The sequence below is a fragment of the Anser anser genome (assembly GCF_964211835.1).
Source record: "Anser anser genome assembly, chromosome: 7".
Lineage (NCBI taxonomy): Eukaryota > Metazoa > Chordata > Aves > Anseriformes > Anatidae > Anser > Anser anser.
The window spans coordinates 30,295,842-30,316,658 of record NC_139727.1 but is presented as its reverse complement, the minus strand read 5'-3'; the positions used below and the strand labels follow the sequence as shown (position 1 = coordinate 30,316,658).

Genomic DNA, 20,817 nt, shown 5'->3' with positions numbered 1-20,817 from the left:
ATTGAGGTGAGTAGGCAGGTAGTAACAAATGCAATACAACCTTTTCCTTTCTGTGACAGTAGTTGTGGGGAATGTTCTGTTGTTATCAAAAGGAAATTATTTGGTGCTATTGATTATCAACTGAAAATTGCTTATTGCTACTCATTTTCATGGGAAATTTCATTGTCTTCTTGCTTGGGACAGAAGCCAAACACCATCCTACCCAAATAGAATAGAAAATCATAGAATCATAGGTTGGATGTTAGGAAGTACTACTGTTAGGAAGTACTTCTTTACCGAAAGGGTTATTAAGCATTGGAACGGGCTGCCCAGGGAGGTGGTGGAGTCACCATCCCTGGAGGTCTTTAAAAGAAGTTTAGATGTAGAGCTTAGGGATATGGTTTAGTGGAGTACTTAGTGTTAGGTCGGAGGTTGGACTCGATGATCTTGAGGTCTCTTCCAACCTAGAGAAATCTGTGAATCTGTGAATCTGTGAATAGTATGGCTTGGGTTGGAAGGGACCTTAAAAATAATCTAACTCCAACCTCCCTGCCATAGACAGCAATGCCACGCACTAACTAGATCGGGTTGGTGAAAGACCCATCTGACCTGACCTTGAACACCCCCAGGGACGGGCTGTCCACAACTTCTTTCGTCAACCTGTTCCAGTGCCTCACTACCCTTACAGTGAAGAATTTTCTCCCAATATCTAATCTAAATCTATCCTCTTTTAGTTTAAGGCCATTCTGCCTTGTCCTATCATTATCTACCTGAGTAAAGAGTCCTTCTCCATCCTTTTTATAAGACCCCTTCAAGTATTTAAAGGCCGCAATGAGGTTTCCCCGGATCCTTCTCTTCTCCAGGCTGAACATCCCCAGCTCTCTCAGCCTTTCTCTGTAGGAGAGGTGCTCCAGCCCTCTGACCATCTTCATAGCCCTCTTCTGAACCTGTTCTAACAACCCCACATCTTGTTCTGCTGGGGGCTTGAGACCTGGATGCAGCACTCCAGGTAGGGCCTCAGGAGGGCAGAGCAGAGGGGGACAGTCCCCTCCCTCCAACCACTGGTCACCCTTCTTTTGAGGCAGCCCAGGATGCAGTTGGCCTTCTGGGCTACAAGCACACACTGCTGGCTCATGTCAAGCTTTTTGTCCACCAGAACCCCCAAATCTCTCTCCACAGGGCTGCTCTCAATGAGTTTTTCTCCCAGTCTGTACTCCTGTCTGGGATAGCCCTGACCCAGGTGCAGTACCTTGCAATTGTTACAAGCAAGCAAGCAAGCAAGCAAACAAACAAACAAAAAAAAACACAATCCCCAGCTACAGAGGCTGATGCCTTATCCATTAGGCTACTGACAAAAAGCTGGATGCTGACACATTCAGACAGAAAATGTAGCTTGAAAGGTGTTTTTTAGAAAAATTACAACATTTTTCACTTCCTGTAAAATGATCCTCATTGGCTGCTATACTGTTAGAGTGAAGGTAACTTGAATATCATTGCTTTTTGTTCCTAAAACAGACTCAAGTTTACTAAGGATGGAAAGTCAAAAATGTGGCAGCTCATTGCAGCTTAACTAGCTGAAAACTCAAGGGCAGAACAGATTGCAAGGGAAACATCTGAAAATACAAAGAGCTGTTTTTCACTCTTCTGACCCCTTTCACTGCTGAGCAGATTGACAACTGAGATCCTAAGGAATGTGGCTTACACCCAAGCAGGAGCCCTGCTAAAGGTGTTAATCATTGACATTGTTTTTCCATGCAGAAGAAAGAGATGTCATCTCCCTGATAACTACAAATCCTCTACGATAATCCTTTTACAGCACTGAAATGCTGTAAAGACAAATACCTGATTCTTGGCTCAACGAATTGACAGTGTCACAGTTAGCCATGATCTGGGAGGCAGCTGTAGCCACTCCACTGCAGACATGGTTACAAGGAATGCTCTGGATGGATTTACACAGAGGTCAGCTAATTTGATTGCACTTGTTCAGGAGGTATATGATAACTGGTTCTTCCTCAAATGTGTGAACAGGCAACAAGAAGCAGTAGGAATACAAGGTTTACAAACACATTGATTACACATTGATTAAGTGATCCCTTGACCCAGATTTGTAAATTATTATTATTTTTTTTTTGTGATTTAGCTAATAATTTTCTAAAATGGAAATAATAAAAAGAAAATACAAACAGCAACAAACACTCAAGGTAATGGGCACTGATGTTGGGGTGTGGTAAGAAGCACCTGAAGTGCAGGAGGCTCAGCTGGCTGCAATTCTTTGCCTTGCCAAGTGGAAGGAATAAGTGATTAAGGAGAGAAAGAGATAAGAGGAGTTGAAGCACAAGGGTAAGAGTGTTTTTTTTTTTTTTTTTTTTGTGTGTTTATATATATATATATATATTATTTTGTGAAGCTGTATGAAATTGTAAGTTGTCTAATGAAGAAAAGGCTTTCTAGCAATTTAGTAAAGAAGTTGATTTGTAGTTGTTGTCAGTAAGCTTTGAAAAAAGCTGATTGGAATTGAAGAGTTGAATGACCAAAACAACTGAGGAAAATGCTATGGTCTGAAGTGTTTTGTACTAGTAAGGAGATGCCAAGGAAGGAGTATGTCCTAAGCAGGTAGGAAGTCTCTGTTGTGGGGAGCGGTAACTGGAGAATGAAAGAAAGCTTGGCAAAATTTTGCGTGAGGTTGGGAAGGTGGTGTGCTAAGATATTGCTTGGAAAGCCTGTGGAATTGAGCAGCAAAGTGAAATCCCTGATATTGCAGAAACACAGAGTAGTGTTGGGAAGTCAGGGTGGTGGAACAATGTTCTTGAGAAGTGTAAGAGCAGGAAATGGAAAAGGAATTAACAATGCAGGGGTTGTGAACTGATGTAATTTAATGGATGATTTTTTAAGGGTGGTTTTAGCTCCAGAATTGGCTAAGAGGTTTTAAGGGTGAAAGAACCCTTCACTAGTCAAGATGCTGATATCTTAATTTTCTTCAAAAAGAAGAACCTGAACTTCTGAGAAGGACTGTGGATTTTCTGTTGGGGATTTTGAACTTAAATGCCATGGAAGCATGGGCTGGTAACAGAGGCAAAAAGAGGAAAAGAAACAGGTTTATAACAAAGAAACCTGGTTATGCATTGATAAGTCCTGTGTTGCTTGTGAAACTCAGCCCAAGTTGCTGAATTGGAAGGAGATAGATTGGCAGATATTAACATTGACTGACAAAATTAATAGCTGGGAGATATAGCAGTTGCTGGAGGGTGGGACATAAATGCAAGAGTTTACCTAGAAATAGTTTTCTGTGCTGCAAGCCCTCCTGCATACTCTGTGCAATTTGTTCTCAGCATCTTGGAATGAAAGTCATCTCTCACTCTGCCACCACCTGTGGAGGTTTGACATGTGCCAGCAAGCAAGTTGCCTGATGCATCTGTTTTAACTGTATTTCAGTGCTTAGAGTCCTAACTATAATATGTGAACAAGGCCCTCCAAAGGGGCATAGGTAATTACACACATTGGTGTGGAGACATTTTTCCAGAAGAGATGTATTTTGTTTGTTTTCCTGAATTTGGCAGGGGATGGCCTTACTATTTGTAGAGGTACAAGTTCTTATAGCTCAGAAATGAATGAAATAAGTGGGGATTACAAAAGGCTGTAGCCTGGCAACTTTTTCTTATTTAGAAGGATGACATAAACAAAACCAAAGGCCTTTAGTCCCTCCTGCATCTTTGTGATAAAAGCTATTAGGGGCAAGGGATTTCCCAGGTCTCAGTGGGGAGTTCTGATGGTGCATTTCTGCCTTTTGAGCACGTAGCCTTAAAAGTGAGCTCTCCTACAGCAGTGATGCAATTGCAGTCGAATACTTGCAACCCAACTTGGACATGAGACTGAGAACCCAGGTACAGGAGGTTGTAACTCATCAGTTGATGAGTAGCAATGTCATAAGCACTCTTGGCTTGAAGCAGACCTGAAGTAACTGTATTTACCTTAACTTGTGCTGAGAGGCATTTAAATATTCTTCCAAGGTGAGGAGCCCTCATGTGGACAGTTGTCACAGACCAGCTTATGTGTGGAAGCTCCTTCAGTGGTCATAGTGTGAGATACTTCATTTAAATGCTCAGGTTTTCCAGTTGAAGTTTTCACAAGTCTGCCTACAGAAGTTTGTGTTAAGATACTGATTCTTGTGCCTTTTTTTAAAGTTGTTGTTGGCAGCATGTAACAAAGGGTTGATTTTAATTGTGTTGGTATCTTATAAAAGCAAAAAGAGTCAGCTTCTAGCACCTGATACCCAACAGCATCTCATATCAAGGGAATTGGCAGTCTCTGGCTTCACCAGAAATTATAACCCTCCTTATCAACTGCTGATTTTCTCTGGTTTCTCTGAGAGGTGGTTTCTTCCACTCCCATTGACTTTTTTTTTTTCAGTATTCCCCCCCATTCATCTGTGTAACTTCTCTAACTTGTGAAAGTGAAATACAGCTTGGCTTGTTTCCCTTGAGGATCTGCCAATGCCCAAATTAACCCACAAATATCTTCTTTCTAGCCAATGTTTTGGCAGGAGACCTTCTGTTTTCATACTGCATATTGCCTTCTGGAGAGTAGAATGGACAGATCTCGCATTACTGTTCGTAGTTCTTATTATATGCTCAAATATGAGTTTTCAGATCAAAAGGATTTCTTTTTCACATCTCATACAATAGAAATGATTCAAAATTAAATAAAAAACAAAAAAAAACCTAAAAAAAACTGTACCTAGATTATTTTTTTAGTGGATCTTTACGGGGGATACATTTGGCTCACTCTGGTTTAGTGTAATCAAGTTTTCAGCATGTTTCTGTGCATTGAAAGGCAGTGTGCATGGTTGCTTGGTGGATGATAATGATGGACATCCATTGTTGGATGATGATGGACAGGTGATGGCTTCCAAGCTGACCCTTTTACCTGTTACACTAGCACCACCTGTCTTGGTGCCACAGGACAAAAGGTATCAGCAGCCCATGCGGAAGAGTGACAAATCTTATCTGCTCAGAAGGTGAAGGAGATGAAGCTGCCAGTCTAGCAGTTCAATACAGCAGTTGCACGAGCCAAAGTGTTGTGTGCTCAGTGGCACAACTACTCTAAATACCTCAGTTGTAATAATCATTTGTCTGCTTATAGCTGATCTACTGGGAGAGCTTATCATATAGAGCTGTGCTCTGTAGATATAGCAGTGAGCATTAGCTACTCTGCCAGCATAAGCTCTTGGACTGACCCTTAAGCCATTTTCACAAAAAAATTGATTTGGATTTTATTTCTTTTCTGGGCTTTGAGGTTCTAAGATTTCCACTACTTTTTGCCATTGGAAAGATGAGGATGAGAAGACCTATTTTTTTTCCTTCTGATCATGTTGGAATAAAGGGACCATCTTGATGGAAGTCCGAGATGCTGTATTAGGGTGCCAGGCTTTTTTAGTCATCCTATTCTGGTTAGAAACTGACTTCTTAAAGACAAGAGTTGGAAACTTTCCTGCATTTTAATCCAATTCAGCATTCTCAGTTTCTTAAACGAATCTAAACTGTTTGCTTTTGAGTAGAAAAACATTTTAAAACGTGTGGGAAAAGTGCATATTCCCAAGTCACTCCTAGCCTCCTAGTTCAAACCTACTATCAAAGTGAAATGCTTTAGCAATCTCATTATGCAAAGGTGGGATGCCAGGAGAACCAGGTGGAAGTCTTGACAAGACTCTTCCAGTTGTTTGTGCTGCTTGAATATCATTTCTCCTGGTGAGTGTATAAGCAGTACACAGGTCTGTTTGTAAAGCTGCAGCTAGCTGCAACCTGCCATTAACACCACTTCTGTTCCCTGACACAGAAGGTAAATTGTAGCCAGGATGAAATATTTTGCTAATTAAAAAACATTAAATGATCTCCATCTACCTTCTCCCCAATGTACAATGCAATTGAATTATCATTAGAGCTTGTACAAAACCTTTAACAATGGAGCTATTTGTATTAAATTCAGCCTTAGTTTTCTTACTCCACCAAGTCCCATCATTGTGTTGGTTGTACTTTGAAGGTATAGCAAGCTTCCCTCTCCTACTATTCACCAGATTTATATCATCCCCAACACACAGCTCCTAAATTGTTGTTAAATTTGTTTCTGAACAAAAAGACTAAACCCAGTCTCTCTTAAATGAAAGACATGAGACAGTTATGGTTGCATTCATTTATTTGTATCTATTTGCTGTATCTAGAGAGCTATTATGCATGCAGTACTAGAAAATAATAATACTAATAAAAAACAATAATTCTCTCAAGGTTTGCTGTCAATAGCAACAGTCTAAAGAGAACTAAAGCCTGGAGAGATTATGATGTTTCTGTTCTTCTGTTAAAATTTAATGTTTTTTTTTTGGATGCAAAAGGACAATGAAGAGATGGAGAGCACCTAGAAGGATCAGTCCATGAAGCCAGGTGTCTGTGTGGCATGAATAGGATCATTCAATTCTTCCCCATATGCTTTCAATAGGGATATACCAGTGTTCAAACCAGTGTGATTTAGAGAGCTTCTTTGAAGGTGTGGTACCTTATGTGGGAGCTCTACCTCCTCTTGGCCCTCCTGTCTTTCTCCTCTTTCCTCTACAAAACCCTTTCTGACTCATGGACTTGCAACAGCTGAAGTTTTATCTCTCATCCTTAAAGTGGGGCTGGAACAGGTGTTCAAGAGCTTAGAGAGAAGTTTGACTGAACTTGGTGCGTGAAAGTGTTTGTAAAGCTGCTGTAGGTTTCCCTGTAATGCTGGGGAGTGTGATTATGCTGTGTACAGTAGGATGTTACTGCTGCCGTTATTCCTTCCAGATATCACAGATTTGACTGGCTTCCATGAGCTGACCTTCCCCAAAGAAGAAATTAAGTCTTGTTGCTGGTAGTGTGAATCAGATCATGGTCAGCACTGGTAATGAACTTTGCCTTGTAGAAGTTGTGCTTGTCTAGGCTAGGTGGTTGGCCTGTTCCAGAAAGATTTTTTTTTTCCAACATAGATGAATAAAAACCTACAGAATCCCAGGTTCAGTGCAGAGCCTGTTATTTAAAACCACTACTGTGTTAGCCTCCTCTGAAAACTGTGCAGAAGAGCTGGGCAGGTGGAATTAGTTTTTCTCTGATAAAAGCAGATTAATTTTAACACTGGCTAAAATTGCATCCATTTTTTCTTAGTAAATGAACCATAAGACACATTGTCAGAAGTGAGTCTTCCATAATGACTGTGGTTAATATTTTAGAGCCATTTTCTCTGTGGATCAGAGCTTAGACTCAAGCATGTGAAAATCAGCAATATATGCTCTACATTAGCTTGATTTCTATTCATTTGCAGCTCAAGAGTATTTTTCCCTTCCCCCATGCTAATTTCAGAATACTTCTGAGTTTTGGTCATACAGCAAGAGTTTTGCATCTGATTTCATCCCTAGGTATATTCATGTTTATTTTGGGAGAGCTGCCTTTTAGGCAGAAGAAAGGTAAGACAGTTTATGAGTTTGTGGGTCGAAGCTGATGCTTGGGATATCTCAGTTCAACTATCTGCTTTGTTGAAGAGCTCCTGAGTGTTCCCCAGAAAATTTCTGTGCCTTGTAGTGACTCAGTTTCCTGATTTGTAGTATCTACATTTAAATCCTAGTCCTGCTTCCCATGGGTTCCTTGAATTTAAATCTCTTCAAAACCTGTGGTGCACTAAAACACCTTGCCCATAAGATGTGAAGGTGGTGAGAGGAAGATCTAGTACTCAATGGCAAAGCATCTGTTCTATTTATATGTATTTTTTCCAAAGACTTATTTTTGATGTTGCTTCTACTCCCTTGATTTTTTTTTTTCCTGAGCATGACAGTCTGCTTGAATAGAGCTCAGCAAGAAGCATTAATTTTATTTCTTTGAACTAGATAAGGACTAATTGCTGCAGCGGGTATTTCCATAAAGCTCATATATGTGATTGCCCCCCCGTCTTGACCTGTTGTCTTTCCTTGCTTGTGCAAACAAAGGGTGAAGTTTGTGGTTTGGGAGCAAAAGAAAAGGTGGGACTGTGTTGTTTTTGAGAAGTGGTTGAGATTGTCATGCAGCTGTGCCTTTGGATTGTTGTGGCTAGATAAATTCTAGAGCCTGAGCTGTCTCTATGTGAGGTAGAGGAGCTTATTGAACTTAATACTTCCACAGATATTTCTCTTTAGATGTAGATATTGTGGTGTATTTAACGAAGAAGTAGCCTTACTTGCTGAAGGACAGCTAGTTGGGCTTTGCAAATACAAATTCCTGTGGTGCAATACCAAGGTGTGTGTGCTGACTGTCTGGATCTACTGGACTTCATTTTTTCCTTTACGTTTCCAACATACTACATGGTTTATTAGTTTTTCATTTCCCTCATTCAGTCCAAGAAATACCAGGATGAGCTACGAAGTGCTGAACACATTCTTATTGGGTAGGGAAGACCCAGGGTCTGTATATGTCAAGATTATATCTTTTCTTAAACAGGCACCAGGTGAAGGATGACTTTTGTCATCCCCTGTGCATTTTCAGTAAGGATGGACAACACCAAAGGGATTTGGCCAAAGGCCACTAGCCCTGCTTTGTCTGGAGAAAACTTGAATGAACAAATGCAGCCTCTAGTTTCTACGTGTTTCATAGGGATGTGTTTTGCCTGGATCTTTCTCACTTTCCTGAAGGAAAATATTACACTTCAGGCCTTGGCATCTCTGCTATTAAAACCTCATCTGTTTGACAGCTGGGGCTTCCCATTACTTCCTTCTCTTAATACAAAAACCAGAGCAACCAAGTAAAGTATACAGTTCTTAAAAATGACTTGACCTTGTCATCCTTCCTTAACATCTGCTTCTGCACTGCACAGGATCTGGAACAACTGAATTAGCCCTTGTTGCTGAAGCACATGTAGCTGAGAAATTACAGCAGGAGTATTAAAGCTGCAAGACAACCACTTGGCAATATAAGTTGAGACAAATTATGCTGTGAACATAAGATAATGGCCTGAGCCTAGTGTGAGAAGTGATCAGTGCAACAGCCTTAATGTGCTTTAAAAATAAAAATTGGGCACAGCCAAGGTAATAGTTTTCCTAAGAGCTCCTGAAACAGAGTTGTTAATACTTCAATTATTCTCAATAATGTAGTTTTCTTCTACTTGTACATTTTGTCTTGCATTTTACACAAATTAGGAAAATGAATTTCTTTATTATCCAGTTCCTAGGCCCTTGTGTAGATTTTTAACACCTTGAGGTATATTTAATCATATTCTTGTTTATTAAATTGAAGAGGAAAAACAATTGGAAAAACTTGGAAAATAATGCCAACGTGTCAGTGAAAAGTATGCTGTTCTCCTGATTTACATCAGAACACTAAGCAACTGTTCCTTCTACAGCTTGAGTGTTATATTCATTCCAGAGGAGTGGCAGAAGATGAAAACTGTCATTGCTGCTGCTTTTCCTTCTGAAAAATCAGTACTTTTTTTTAACCACAAAGCCCTAACACTTTTCATCCTTACACAAGTACAGAAAAAGGTGCTGCAAAGAGTCATATTACTTTTCAGGAATGTAACATTTAATGAAATGAAATTAAAAGGCATCAGTAGTGCAGCTGAGGCAAGCCAGAATTCTAATTTCACTTTTTTTTTTAAATGGGAATCCCCAGGGTTCCTGCTGGGGTTATGCTCTTTGCTTTCTCTGCCCTATTTCACCACTGTATCTCACACTGCAGCATAGCCCCAGAAGAAACCCACCTTATTTATGAATAGAAAGAAATTATCAGTACTTTTTCTGAAAGAAATTATCAGCACCATCTATTGGGGAAAGAGAGGTATTGTTTTTTTAAATTTGAATACGCAAAACCTTGACTTTTTTTTTGTTTGGATTTCTAACTATACATTAAAGTGAAAATATGCCTGGACAACCTGCTTGTTTTTAACTTATAGCAGCCTGGAACCAGTGCTTGGGGGAATGTGACTTGTTTTTAAAAGTACATTCAATAAATTCATTGAACCATTTAAAAGGGGGCAAGCAGACAAAGATTCAAATGTCAAAATGGTGCCTTGGCCATGGCGGGTTCTGTCACATCAATAGGACAAGGGCAACAGTGAAGAAACAATTTGCAGCCAAGGAGATAGAGGCACGTCTAACGCCTTGAGTCAATCTAAACTAGAGTGTCTGAGAAATTTGGGTGGAGAATGAGATATTTGACCTTTTTTTTTTTAAGAACAAATGTAACTCTCTAGCTTGAAGAAAAGGAAGGGGAATTATTTTTATTAGAAGACCAACTGCAAGGCAAAGCTTGTGTTTGGAGAGTATCCATGTTTAAGATCTGAAGTTATCTAAGGACAAGCATGGTTTTGATCAGTAATGACTCCTGCTGATTATATTAGTGGCCTTCCTAGCATGCCTTAGGAAACAGTCAATTAAAATTAGGGAGTTTTAAATTAAAAGTAAATTAGGGAGAAAACATGCGTAGACCCTAGTGAGACATCCAGTATGATGTTATTTCCTAACTCACTTATTCTGCTATATTAGGGAATTCTCCCTGTTTCTCTGATGCTCTCAGCCATTGCATTTTTTTCTTGTTCCCACAGTATTATAAGACAGGTATTTTTGGCTTTCCTGCCCTCATCCTTCAATAACAATTTCTTGCTAGGAGCACCATGCCCACAGGTCAAGGTTCAAGTCCCATTACTGATAAGCAAAGACACGAACGCAGCAGGTGAAGTTCTCTTAAATCAACAATGTCTATTTCCTGCTGCAAGGGAAAGCTGCATATAGCCACTTCACTGATGGATCAAGATCTGTTTTATTGCTGGTTTTAAATAGGTAGCCCTATAATATTCGTTGGAGAGTGCTTAAATGTTTCTGATCTGTCCATTTAATAACCTTCCCTTAACGCATAACTTAATTATATTTAGATCTTACACACTCATTTGCTGTTCTGCCAACACAATATTTTATTTTTCACTGTGATGAAGGCAGTGCAAACATCTACTTAAAAACAAAAGTCCTGTCCTTTTGTAGTCTCTTGGTAAATAAGCAACAAACTTTTATGTCATGGTCAGATGATTGCTACTCATTGAATCAGTGTTTTACGAAATTAAGATCCTAAAGGTAATTCAGTCGGTAAAAGTTTAGCTTTTAAAAAAATGGACGATTACTGTCTCAGGCTCTCTGGATAGCTGTTGTCTAGCTATTTGAGTGACCTAAATACTTGCTATCATAAATTCTTATTTCATTAGCTTACTCTCAATGATAGGTGATAACTAGATTTGAGATAATTAACTGCCTAATTTTCAGTGACTGTTACACAGCTAGATGAAGGCCATTCTGAGAGAACAGGTGCATTAGATACAAGGGGAAGGAGAATACAGCTGTGTTACCTTGGGAATGTGGACTTCTTATAGACATGAAAGGGTTATCAAGGCCTCTGCAGATAGTGTCAGCTGGACAGCTCCAGATTTGATCCTGCAGGCTACAGGGAATTGCAATGCTGAAATGCAAACTGCAGAATTGCTTATGCAGTGACAACCTCTGGAGCTCTTTCAGTCCAGTTTTAAGCAATCCTAGTGACAGGGCTCCCCACATGCTTCCCTTGAGGTGTGCGCTCAGTCTAATTGATTGACCCATTAGCAAAGCAAATTTCTTTTTGCTATTCAGCCAAAATTTTCCTTCTGCTTAATTTCATCCCATCACTCCTAGTAATGCCCTCTATGAGGGTGCCTGAGCTGCCTCTGCCACACTATGGCTTTATTGATCTTGGCTCTGTACAAGTAATTCTTAACTGAGTGCTGGCAGTGCCAGTGCAGTGATGATGCTGGGCAGAGATCAGTTTTCTGGTTGTCTCTGATCCATGAGGCTGGAAGAGAGGAATGCAGTGAAAGAAGAGTTTGGTGTTGCTTAGTAAACTTTCTAAATAGCCATATGTAGCCATGAAAAATTATTTCTAAGTTTTCCTTAAGTCCTCAGCTGTTTGAGTTTTCACAGGTCAGTGTGGGGTATGTGCAAATCTCCAGGTTGGTGGGTATCAGAGCAGGTGTCCTGAAATCACAAGCTGCCTCATTAATACTTGATTTTTGAATGATCTCTCAAGGCTTGTTTTTGGCTTCCCATAAGTCAGCATGTCAATGGTTTGTGGGGCCAAGGGAAGGATAACATTTGGGGAAAGTATTTTCTGAAAGTGTTTGGCTGAGGAAATTTGTAGCCATGTGGAGGAGAGGCATTATGAGAATTGACTTCTGAACTTCATAGCCTATCTTGGTTACATATTCCAAAAATATTGAACTTGTTTGGGTCCCGATGAGCTATCAGGAAGAATAACCCCTGGACTCACTCTCTGTTTAGGCCTGCCTTGTAGATCTAAACCACAAACTTTACTGGTGAGTTTATTCTGCTTCTAGGACTATGACGCAGATGAATGGCTGAGCAGGAAAAGGATCAACAGATTCCCAAGTTTCTGTGCATATACCCTTTCTGTGCCTCAGTTTACTCCTGGATGCAACAAGATCTATTTCCCAGATGTACTAGGGTGTAACATGAGGAATAGTGCTTCTTTTGCTGGGATTTAACTTAAAGAATGTTTGCAAGGCATTTTCAGCGGCTTTCTCATGTTATCATGGAAACTGCTTGTACATATTTTTCATCTCTTTAGAAAAATAGATCATCAGGATGTAGAAGGACACTAATAAAAGCTGTAAAACTGAAACCACTGGTGAAATTATTTCCCATCTACATAAAAAGTAGAGGAGCGTGTAGGGGTTTGTATGCTCTGGGAAATACAGCCATTCTGTGGAAAAAACAGCACTCTTGTCTGTACAGTTGCTTCTCCTTTTGAGTCTGTTGAAACACTAGCATAAAACTATAGTTCTCAAGCCTTAGGCACTACACAATTTAAAAGCTGCGGTATCAAACTCACTATTTTAGGACATGAAGCCCCTATCCATGAAGAAGGAGCTTAAGCAAGGAGAATAGAAGCCCAGAAAATTACAGCAGCCTGCTACTGAAATGCAGAGCCTGCTGGGTGGACGCTGAGCCACCCACATACTGCTTTGTGTTCCCAGAGGCTGGCTGTTCAAGTATGTTAATAAATGAGCTGTACACCTTTCCACTGTGATTGCAGAAGCAAAGCTAAGCCAATTATTTGCCCATCAGAGTGAGGTTACAGTGACCCTGCTCCCCTTTTCTCTATTCATTCTTTGTTTTTGTATTGTTTTGCTGAGTGTGTAAATGCAGAGATGATTAATTGCCTTGCTGGCCTGATTCTGTCTCTATGTGGCATCTGCTTATATCAAAATGCTCTGGCCCAAATGACTAAAGTGTGTCAAGTTGTGGTGATTAAAGAATTATAAAATACTTTCTGAGCATCCTATTCTCAACTCATTGGGACTTTGGACAGAAGCCCAGATGAAGAGGGGGAGAGAAGGGGAGGGAAAGAAAAAGAAAGAATAAATTCTGTGAAAGGGGCTTGGGCAATATTTTGCTCCCATTTTATTGAGAAGAGAAGATTGATGGTAAACATTAGTGAAACAAAATTACAGTGATTTGTATAGATTCCCAGGTGGACAAGTTTAACATTAAAAAATATTATAGCCTATTCTATCACAGAACTATTGTATGGATCATAAAATGAACAGGTTTTATATATATAGGCAGGAGAGTGTGTGCTTATAATATGGATAAAGGCATCTCATTTTCTACTAATAGATTAAAATCCTGTGTTGGGCTGGAATAGTGAAGTGTTTAACTTTCTGCTAATTCTGTGGATGATTGCTCTAGGAAAGGATGCACTTGGCAAGCTTTCATTTTAGATGCCAAAGCAAACCCATTGGGTCTTGCTGAAATGACCCCAAGCCACCAGTGCCTTAAAACCAGCAGCTCAGGTGTCTTGTTTGTTTCTGTTGAGCTTGTCAGCCTAGCTGTGCATGCCCATGGCTCTTGTATGTGTAAGTGTAGCGTGGCACATCAGAGCTGACAGTTAAAGTGCTTTCTCCCTGTTGCTCCAGTGTGTGGCGGGAACTGAGCAAAACTGAAAAACAGCTAAATAGAAACAAACACTTCAGGATGAGAGTCTTTTATGTGGTGTTTTTAAAATACGTTTCTTCAGGGTTTCTATAATGACTTCTTTTTTTATTACAGCCAATGCTGAGTGATAGCTTTGGTAATACTACCATTTTCTGGCTTCTTACCAACAGCCATCTCTTCTGGCTGTGGTGGGAGATGAACTGATGTTCTCTCCCCATCCTGGGGTTTGTTTCTGGTGTTTGCACTGCAATAATGGAATCTGCAACTGTAATAAAAGCACAAAGCTGGGAATTGGGATGCTCTTTCTCTAACTAAGGTAGAACTGCACACTTTGGGTTGTATATGCTGTGACACTAGGCGCTGGTAGGTACTGCTGAAGAGTTGGATTCACCTGGAGCTCAGGTGTACCCAGTGCACTGACTTCTTGGCTTTCCTAGAAGTTTCAGTCCTGGTTTGCTTTAGCTTAAAGCAATACCTACTGGATTTGTGGTCCTAAAGTAGGAGAAGCAATGATGAACTTCACCATGATGCAGCACCAACCTCTGCTGTGCTAACACACCTTCAACTTTGGCCAAATTGATAGTGAGGCAAATTGACTTCTGTGCTTAGACCTCCTATATACTTCAATACAATCCTTAGCCTCCTTAGGGTATTGAACTTATCACCAAGGTAAAAGGGAAGGCAAATTTCTGATGGTATTTAGCCATCAAATTACCACTGGCTTTGTGTCATTCTCCAGTGTCATACACTGTCATACTGGACATCTGCTTTCCTTTGTACCATGTAGAATTGATGAATTGAGGGTTTATTTTTTTTCCAGGGATTTAAAAAGGGATGGAATTTTTATTCCCATATTAATTATTTCAAAGGCTAATGTTTCCTTTTTGGAATTGAAAATAACATTTACTGCAATCATGTTTTTTTTTGACAGCACTACATCATTTACTGAAATGAAGAAAAACAGTTTAGCCAAAATAAAATCAGGGAGATAAACTGCTAAAACTGATATTTCTGTTTTTGAATTAAAACAAAAAAACAGCCCCCCACAAGTACCCTCTGAACTGTTATTCTTTCTGGATATTTGCCCCCTACTCTTTTTCAAGTTTTCTACTGTAAGTGTTTAAGAAATAGAAAATGCAAAATCAAATCCCTATTCCTTCTTCTCTGTGCTCTCCACACTAAATGTTATGAAATGAAATATGAAGAAGCTTTCTTTTTTCCTAAATGAACAAGGTCAAAAGAATACTCAGTCTATAAATCAAACAAATCAAAATTTAATCATGAAGTTTCAATAAACATTTTAATAGGAGGATTATCTTGGTTATACTTTTCTGGGAAAGATGGATGTAGGTTTTCTGACCAGTACTCATTACTAATAACAAAACAGACTATCAGAAGGAAAAGTGATATTGATACTTCACTTAATTTCCACTTTTTCTAGTGTCCTTTGAATGAAGATAGATTGTCTCCAAGAGCTAGAACTCAGGATGTCTTGGTTCAATTTTAGGCCACATCGTAGCCTTCCCATTTGGAATTAGATTTATTTCTTAAACTGGAATATATTTGAATACAAACATATAGTAGGCATCACTGTGGAGTTTCTTACCATTCTTCAGGTTTACTGGCTCTTATAGAGATTAATGCAGCATATGACTGTTTGGCAGACTATATTTTACTTTTTTAGTCCTTTTTCGTAGTCCAGTCATTATTGCTTACCATGCGTTCTCTCGTACTTTCAATTCCCATTAATATATAGGTGTCTTTGGCAGATGTTGGGGACCAAAGTCTGTCAATGGAGAAATGATTTTTAAAGGACTGCATGTGTATTATGTGCAGCTTTTCCTGAGCATGAGCTATGGGTGGCAGTGGGGGAGTGGCTGTGGAGGAATGTTCAGCCTTGCCAATGCCCAGAGTCTTAGAATCTATTGAAGTTGCTTAGTGTAATCAGTGTAATTAGAAGTAATCAGTGGCAGAGGGAAATATGCACAGGTGTTCAGCTTTGAAACAGTAGCTCTTATCACATACTTCAGTTTTTTTTTTCCCTGCCAGGTAATTTCTGTTCCAGCAGACCAATTGCTCATGGATTTCACATGTCTGTAAACTGGGGGAACAGATCTTTTGTGGATAGAAACCAAGACTGGAATTAGGGCACCTGGTTTGGTTCATGGTTTGCTGACCATGCTGGGTAATCTCCAGCAAGTTGCTTCACTGGAGTTGTCTATTTGTACTACTGGCTTTGTGAGGCCACAGTTTTCTGTGGGTTATAAAACTTCATTTGATGTCTCTGGACTGGTGATCTGCATACCTTGCTGATCAGCAGGTAAAAATATTTGTAATACTGTCTGAATTTCTCCCTCCCAGTGAAGGCATGACTGCTTCACATGGCCTCAGTCTCATGTGTGACATTTTCCAAGAGCCAGAAGTTGGGTACCAGTGCTTTAGATGCTGCTGTTAGGCATCTATCATCCCCAATTTTAAGAGTGCTATCTGTGCACTCTTTGGTTTAAAGATCAAGGGGCTGTGTTGGGGGTGAGTTGTAAAAGCTATTATTTCCCCCAGGAAGTAAAGATTAATGTTCCTGCATAACCCCTGTTATTATTCAGGCAGCTTTAGAACAGCTGTGTTAAAAGTGAAACAATGGGTTGTCACTTCTAAAATGCCGGAGCCATAAAGACAAGGGAGGAAAGGAATGGCAGATGTTTATCTCCATGTTTATACCAAGTTTTAGTACATCAATCACTCTGTGCTATCAAGACTTGTGGGGGAAGGATAATAAGATTTATTGGCAGCTGTTGGGGTAACCCACCCGGTGCATAAATATGTTAGTAAAACTCCGGGGAGTCTTGCTCTATCAAAATGAAATAGACAGAAAAGAGTGTGGGCCTCCTGGCTAGGAAGCAGCTGAGCTCTTTGCAGGAGGTCAGTTCTTCCTGATCAACATGAATTGCAGAAAACTTCTGGTGCTTTTTTTCCTTCACATTCAGTGAAGGACTGAGAGGCAGAAATGAATAAAGCAAGGTCTTGTAGTGGAGGAGGAGTAAAAAGCAAGCAGTAGGGTGTAGTTTGCATGTTTTCCATCCTCCAGTGTTTTTTCCTCTTGGTGTTTTCCATCCTCTGTCTCCGTCCTCAACTTGCTCCAGCTTTATCCTTGAACTGGGAGTTCCAAAACTGCGTGTAGTATTTAATAGGTGCTGAGCAGAGTGAATGATCACCCTCAGTCACTGGATGGGCTGCAGTTCCTATGCATGTCGGCAGCTTTTGCTGCCAGGGTATGCGGCTGGCTTGTGTTCTGCTCACTGTCTGCCAGGACCCACGGGCCTCCTCAGCAAGCTGCTCCCCAGACTCTATAAAGAATTTGTGCTCTTGTTACAAGAAACAGATTATAAACACAGCATAGTTCATGGACTTGCCCAAGTTACACATGTCCAGGAGATGAGGTTGCCTTCAGGCACTCTGATGCAGAAGATTAGTTTTCTTCAGCATTCAGTAACCTGCCGCTGTTTGAAGAACAAGCATAGCTTAATAAAAAAACAACAGCCTTTTAATAGCCCTGAAAGAAATGTTCTGTGTTCAGGGTCAATTCCAGTCTAGGGAGTTTTTTTATTCATTCCCTTTCTCCTCTTGAAAAGGATGTCTCTTTTTTAAACGCATTTGATAATCCAGGAGATGTCTCTGAATATGTTAAACTACACCTACTTAATGGGATGGAGTATTTGCTTCAGCATAATATGAAATTCTCCTTTGCATCCAGGTGTTACTGATACTGCTTGGAAGTGACACTGTATGTGCTTTCTTTTCTCAGATGTTGTAAAATGCTATCTTTTTGGGTTAAGAAACAATCTTCCCATTAGCTTCTGAATGTCTGAGCTAGATGAGGATTAGCTGCAGAGAAACCAGTGATCCTCATGCTTACTTGAACTAATGTATTAGACTGCACAAATTTCACATCCATGGTGTTAAACCTCCATGGCTCCTTTAACAGGGGTTTATCCAACTGGGCTACTATTTTGTTATTTTTATTAACACTAATAAAAATATTAACTACACGAGGCTGACAATGGGCTTGATAGATTTTTCTTGTTCTTCCGCATGCTGCTGTAGCATTAGCTTTTCCTATCAGAAGAGCCCCACATGCTGTAATGGGACCAGATAATAAAGCTGATGTGCTTCGCTTTACCTTTGGATTAATGGACAAGTCTATCTCCAGAAGAGATCTGTGTGCAGAGTTCGAAACCAGTAGCTCATTTTTCTGATGAGTGGCAGGAACTGTAGCCTCACAGAGCACAAATGTCAATGGCTCATCAAATGCCTGTTCTATACTGTCAGTTATCCCATAGTTTGTCTAGTCCTGATATAGATGATTCCATTTTCTTAGTGACAAATTTATGCAGTTTAACAGTCAAAATGTTTCTTCACTTATGTTTTCTGATCTGTTCATCTTTTATCATTGTCATACTCCTGTACTTAATCTTTACCCTGACCCTTTCCTTCCTTTATGCTTTCATGCCTTAGCTATTTGTATACCATGCTGCCTTCTTCCTTAAAACTATTATTTAACCATAATGATGATGTTACCAACAGTACTGTTCTAATGAAAAATAGGTTTCATAGCTGGAATTGTCTTCTTTTCCTTGTGGGGATTGAAAATTTTCTGTGCAAGACAGATCTGATATCTTCTTCTAGCTGTGCGTAGTCCAGATTTCCAGTTGCAAGGAGAGGCAAGTTGTGTGACTAACACTTTACATCTTCTATAGCACTGGGAGACGTAAGGTTAGGAGTGGATCTGTGGGTGTTGTTTTTTTTCGGTTCTTATCTTTTAATTTTTGTTGTCAAAGGTGCTATTTGCCTACCTCTAGCAGCTGGGAAGCTCTGACTTCAGGTACATCTCAGATTTGGGTGCTCTGGAGCTCAAGACAAAAAATTGTGGGACTGGAAACTGAAAGCAAAGACGTGATTTAGCAATGAATAGATAAAAATAAGTTCTTATTATCATCTGATTGAAAGATGGACTAGCTTTTGCTACCACTTCCTGGACATCTGCAGGAGGAACTCCATCTGCTCTAAGTTTTGGGACAGTGTCCAAGCCTAGACTCTTCCCACATACATAGCAAGTCAGATAGGCTGGCCAGAGAGGTTGCTTTCCAGTGCCTGTGCACCTGGATGGCTGAAGCTCGTATGCCAGATGCTGGCTTTAGTCAGAGGTGGGTGTGCTGCTGAGTGCCCAGTGTCTACAGCTGCTCTGGCATCCTTCCGTGAAGCCTAGCCTAGATGTGGCCATGGTCCTTCATGCAAAACCAGAGCAGCAGGACAGCTGAGCAAACTTGCTGTGAGACACAGGAGTCCTCAGGCTGCTTGAGCCAAAACAGCAAGAGAGGTCCAAGACTCAGCAGCTTCATGGCAGTGTGCTGACTGGCTGCCTGTGCAGATGGGGAAAGCTGGGTTTTGTGCTGCAGGACTGCTGTGAAGACCTGCAAGTGTGAAACAAACTGAGTGCCTTAATTGGGGGATGGGGGGGAAGACCAGAAAGGCAGGACTCCTGGGTTCCCATGCCACTGCTCCTGTATGGTCATGGGTAATGCAATTAACTGCTCAGTGCAAGCCATCTGTTACATAAGCATCATGATACTTACCTGCCTCTGAGGGCAATTTACTTAATTAAATTCCTGAGATTTCAGGTAAGAGATACTTTTAAAAAGTAGCTCTGTGTTCAGTGGAAGTAATGGAGCTTGGTTTCCAATGGCTGCTTTGTGTGGCTTGTTGCCAGCTCTGATTGAAACTTTCCCCCGAGCCAATGCTTCATGAGGGTTTTTGTTCCTTCTAATTCTCTCTTCAGGGCTCACAGGTGCTCAATAAGAGGCAAGTTTGGCTTTCCTTGTAGAAAGGGTACTCCCAGGGGATGTTTCCTGGGTGTCTCTTTTCTACCCAACTGCCTGTTTTTTTTTTGATTTTTTTTGTTACTGCTGCTGTAGAACTTGGTCCAGGTCTGCCAGATGGTTCAAGCGGTGTAGCAGGAGGGAAGGCGTGCAGATACGTTCGCTTGCAAATTCACAGGGCAGCTTGCAAAAGCCTTGCTTTGGAAACCAGAGCGTGATAGATCTGACCGATTGCCCAGAAGTGATGGAGGAGTTGAGGCCTTACCAGAAGGCGCTGTGGTGCAAGTATATCTGGCTTGGGGACTTAGAAAGAGGTGTTGGGGTCAGGGCTCCTAAATCACTTGGATGTCTTGATGCTCCAGTGTAAGACTGTTCTAAGGATACCCACATCCATTTCTTCACTTTGATCGTTCTCTTTGTATCCAGACACACTCCTGCAGAGAAAGTGTGGTTTACTGACTTTTGTCAGTGTTTAAGGCTGAGGAGAGCCTGTCAAAACCTGTTAGGTGATCCTAGGTCTCTTATGCTGATAGCTCTGCTGCAGCTCCCCTTGATGTAACTCCTTTCTGCTGACAGGCTGCCTGGATGGGAAGGACTTGGTAGGATTTTCAGCTGTTCCAGTTTCTGTACACACTGGTTTATAGGACTTCCACAAACAAGCTGGAGAAATGCAGATATACATTTAAAACCAATACATATAATACAAACAAAACATACAATAAAAAGACATCTGTCTTTAAATTAGGATGACAAATGCATTCCCAGTTTACAAGAGCAGCTGGGGAATCACTCCCTGCAAAGGAGTGGCTGAAGAGAGGGCTTAAAATGGGGACCATATCTGGTGTCCTCCACGTGAATGCAAATGTATTCCTGCTGTGGTTAACTTTGCTACTGATTCAGGTCACAAGCTTACGCTTTTTCCTATTACAGTCACACTCTTGGTGAAGGGCAGTGAGAAACCCC

The 20,817-nt window shown here is 40.6% G+C and overlaps 1 protein-coding gene across 7 annotated transcripts in view; it reads left to right on the top strand.

Moving 5' to 3' along the window:
* LOC310902604 (VPS10 domain-containing receptor SorCS1-like) overlaps window positions 1-20,817 on the top strand; it is a 292,328-nt gene that overhangs the window by 17,047 nt on the left and 254,464 nt on the right. Inside the window, exons 1-2 of one of the 7 annotated variants that reach the window (XM_083844430.1) lie at window positions 3-233; window positions 480-1,938. The exons of the other annotated variants lie outside the window; for them this stretch is intronic. Of the exons in view, the coding sequence (XP_083700556.1) occupies window positions 1,863-1,938 (76 nt within the window). The 5' untranslated portion in view covers window positions 3-233; window positions 480-1,862. Of the gene's footprint in view, window positions 1-2; window positions 234-479; window positions 1,939-20,817 lie in introns of those variants that run through there. 7 annotated transcript variants of the gene reach the window in all.